The sequence below is a fragment of the Asparagus officinalis genome, chromosome 8 (genome assembly GCF_001876935.1).
Source record: "Asparagus officinalis chromosome 8, Aspof.V1, whole genome shotgun sequence".
Classification (NCBI taxonomy): Eukaryota; Viridiplantae; Streptophyta; class Magnoliopsida; order Asparagales; family Asparagaceae; genus Asparagus; species Asparagus officinalis.
The window spans coordinates 17,659,454-17,662,157 of NC_033801.1; the positions used below are offsets into that span (position 1 = coordinate 17,659,454).

Sequence of the window (2,704 nt, forward strand, 5' to 3'; positions counted from 1 at the left end):
TGGTGTTGAGGCCTTTGAGGCCATTGGATGAACTACGTGAGGCTTGATTCCTTGGGCAAGAGGATACGTAGGCAGTCTTTACGATGCAGCCGGTTTGGATTAGTTGATTTTGATGGGGTGAGATCGATTTGGTGAGTAGATACCGACGTTTGGGTGAGTGTTTGCACTCCCGTTTGGGTCTCGACTTGTTGAGGATTGAGAAGCAGCAAGTGAGACATTTGGTTTGGTTGGTGACGGCTCAGTTTTGGAAGAAACTTCACCGAGGTGGAGAATTGTGAGCACGTGATGAGTGGGGGCCACTTACAACTTGCTTGTGAGGTGTTCTCGTGAACACCTGTAGACCCACCCGATTGTGAGTGGAGAATTGTCCGCTGGTTCTTTTGATGGCCCACCCGATTGTATGCTATATATATATCTTCATGTGTGACCTAGGGACGTGTGCAAGGAAGGATTCCTATTTGTTGGCGGCTACGAAGAGCGGCAGAGGACTTTATTGGTGGATTTGCAGCTGATTTGTGCAAGAAAAAAGGCTGCAGCAATTAGCAAAGGACAAAGATTTTGGCGGCTATTCATAGAGAAGAAGCAAAGTCTTTTTGTAGTTGTTCTTTGATTTGTGCATCTCTTTGAGAGAATATTTGTGTGAGGGATCTGAGAGTTTGTGAGAGGGTTTAGGTTGTGAGATTGTAAACCTAGTTGTGTCTCTCCCTCTAATAGTAGATCTCCCCCTCCTTGCCCCGTGGACGTAGGCAATTTGCCGAACCACGTAAAATTTGTGTTCTTACCGTGATTTGTAATAGCTTGTAGGATCCCTCGACAGGTCAGTCCTAGAACTGATGAGAGGAAGAGCCGATATCTTACTTTGTTGAGATATCCGCTTCAGATTCTTGCAACATGGCATCTTCCTCAATCTAATCCCTCCCACGCGTTTTGTTTCCCTTTACATGTCAAACACGTATAAATGGTCGGTGTGCTTCATTGTCATCAACCATTTTAATTAATAAAGTTTGTAACTTAGTTGCTTATTAATTGGTACCTAACATATATTCCTCCTATCATAAATACACCTTGGCTCTCCCTCTCTTCTTCTTGTTGCTTTCATTCTCAAGCTTAACCCCATCTCCTTCTCTTTATATTTTGCAAAATGGACTTTAACAAGATCTCTTCTCCCTTCGATTGCCTTCTCTTTGGTAAGCTTCTTCTCCTTCATTGGATTTATTATATAATAAACTTGGATGAGTTGGATTACAAAAAATTGCATATTCGACTCTAATTTTCATTTTTCATTAAAAAATATAAATTAAAACTAAGTAATTTCTCGAACTGCAATATTAATATATATTTTGAGTAAAGATGTGAAGATTTAAATTGCATGCAGATCTTGATGACACATTGTATCCGTCTGGTCTTGGAATTGCGCAGGCCTGCAAGCGAAATATCGAAGGTAAATACTGCTTAATTTAATTCATGTGTTTACTTTTTTTAGATATTTATTGTGATTTAATTATGTGTTGATTTTTCCTTCCCTCTTAGAATTTCTTGTTAGAAAATTTGGTGTGGGTGAAGAAAGAGCAACATTTCTTCGAGCTGAGTACTTTAGATCCTATGGCAGCACTCTTGCTGGACTCTTGGTATGTTAATGTCACTTTTATATTCATCTATATTATTAATTATAATACTGCCTTTTTTCTATTTCTGGCCAACAAATTTGCTGATTTTTATTTTATTTTATTTTATTTTTGTAGGCACTTGGTCATGATGTTCATCCGGATGAGTATCACAGGTGAAGACCAATATGAATAAATTTGTAATTACAATTTGGATCAATTCACAAAAATTGGAAAATATGTGAATTTATCATTAATATGCATTACATTTATTTATTTATTTATTGTTGGCCATCAGTTTCGTGCACGGGAGGTTGCCGTATGAGAACATCCGACCCGACCCAAAGTTAAGACAGCTCTTGCTCAGCACGCCACAGACCAAAATCGTAAGCTTATCGTAAGCTTGTTTAAACAAATGTTATTTTTATAAGTTTTTACATAATTTGGGTCGGATCTTAACGAACTCGGATCTTTTTGGTTATCAGATGTTCACGAATTCGGACCGCAAACATGCGAAGAAAGTTTTAGAGAAACTCGGCATTGAGGAGGAGATCTTTGAGTGCATTATTTGCTTTGAGACTCTAAATCCTCATCTATTCAAAACCAACAATAGCTCAACTGAGGTTATTCTGAAACCATCCCTTTCTGCTGTGGAGGTTGCCATTCGACTTGCCGGGTCGGATCCTCATCACACTGTAAGTCATCCCACCCGTACTGGATAATTTTTTTTTTTGGGGTTTTCTTTTTAATTTGTAGGAATGATGTTGATTGAACGTTTGAAGTGCTCTCTCTTTTTCCTTTTTGTTTAGCTGTTCTTAGATGATAGTGAAAGGAACATTGCCGCCGGCAAAGCTTTGGGTCTTCGAACTGTTTTGGTAAGAGTTTAAAAAAAATGATATCATAAAACCCCCCTTAACTTTGGACGATTATCATAAAACCCCCCTTATACTTCCAAAATATCAGAAAATCCCTTTTATGTTTAGGGGTACGTCTTTGAGAAACCCCTTTAACTTTGAGATTCAAGGGTGTTTTCTGTTAAAATTTCAAAGTTAAAGATGGTTTTCTGATAAAATCTGAAATTTAAAGGGGGATTTTGTGAT

General features: G+C 38.2%; 1 protein-coding gene across 1 annotated transcript in view; it reads left to right on the forward strand.

Annotated features, from left to right (window-relative positions):
- Window positions 1,046–2,704, forward strand: part of LOC109820135 (suppressor of disruption of TFIIS) — a 2,340-nt gene continuing 681 nt past the window's right edge. Inside the window, exons 1-7 of the mRNA XM_020386224.1 lie at window positions 1,046–1,187; window positions 1,376–1,441; window positions 1,531–1,628; window positions 1,743–1,780; window positions 1,903–1,990; window positions 2,090–2,299; window positions 2,414–2,479. Coding sequence (XP_020241813.1) covers window positions 1,142–1,187; window positions 1,376–1,441; window positions 1,531–1,628; window positions 1,743–1,780; window positions 1,903–1,990; window positions 2,090–2,299; window positions 2,414–2,479 — 612 coding nt within the window. The 5' untranslated portion in view covers window positions 1,046–1,141. The remainder of the gene's footprint in view (window positions 1,188–1,375; window positions 1,442–1,530; window positions 1,629–1,742; window positions 1,781–1,902; window positions 1,991–2,089; window positions 2,300–2,413; window positions 2,480–2,704) is intronic.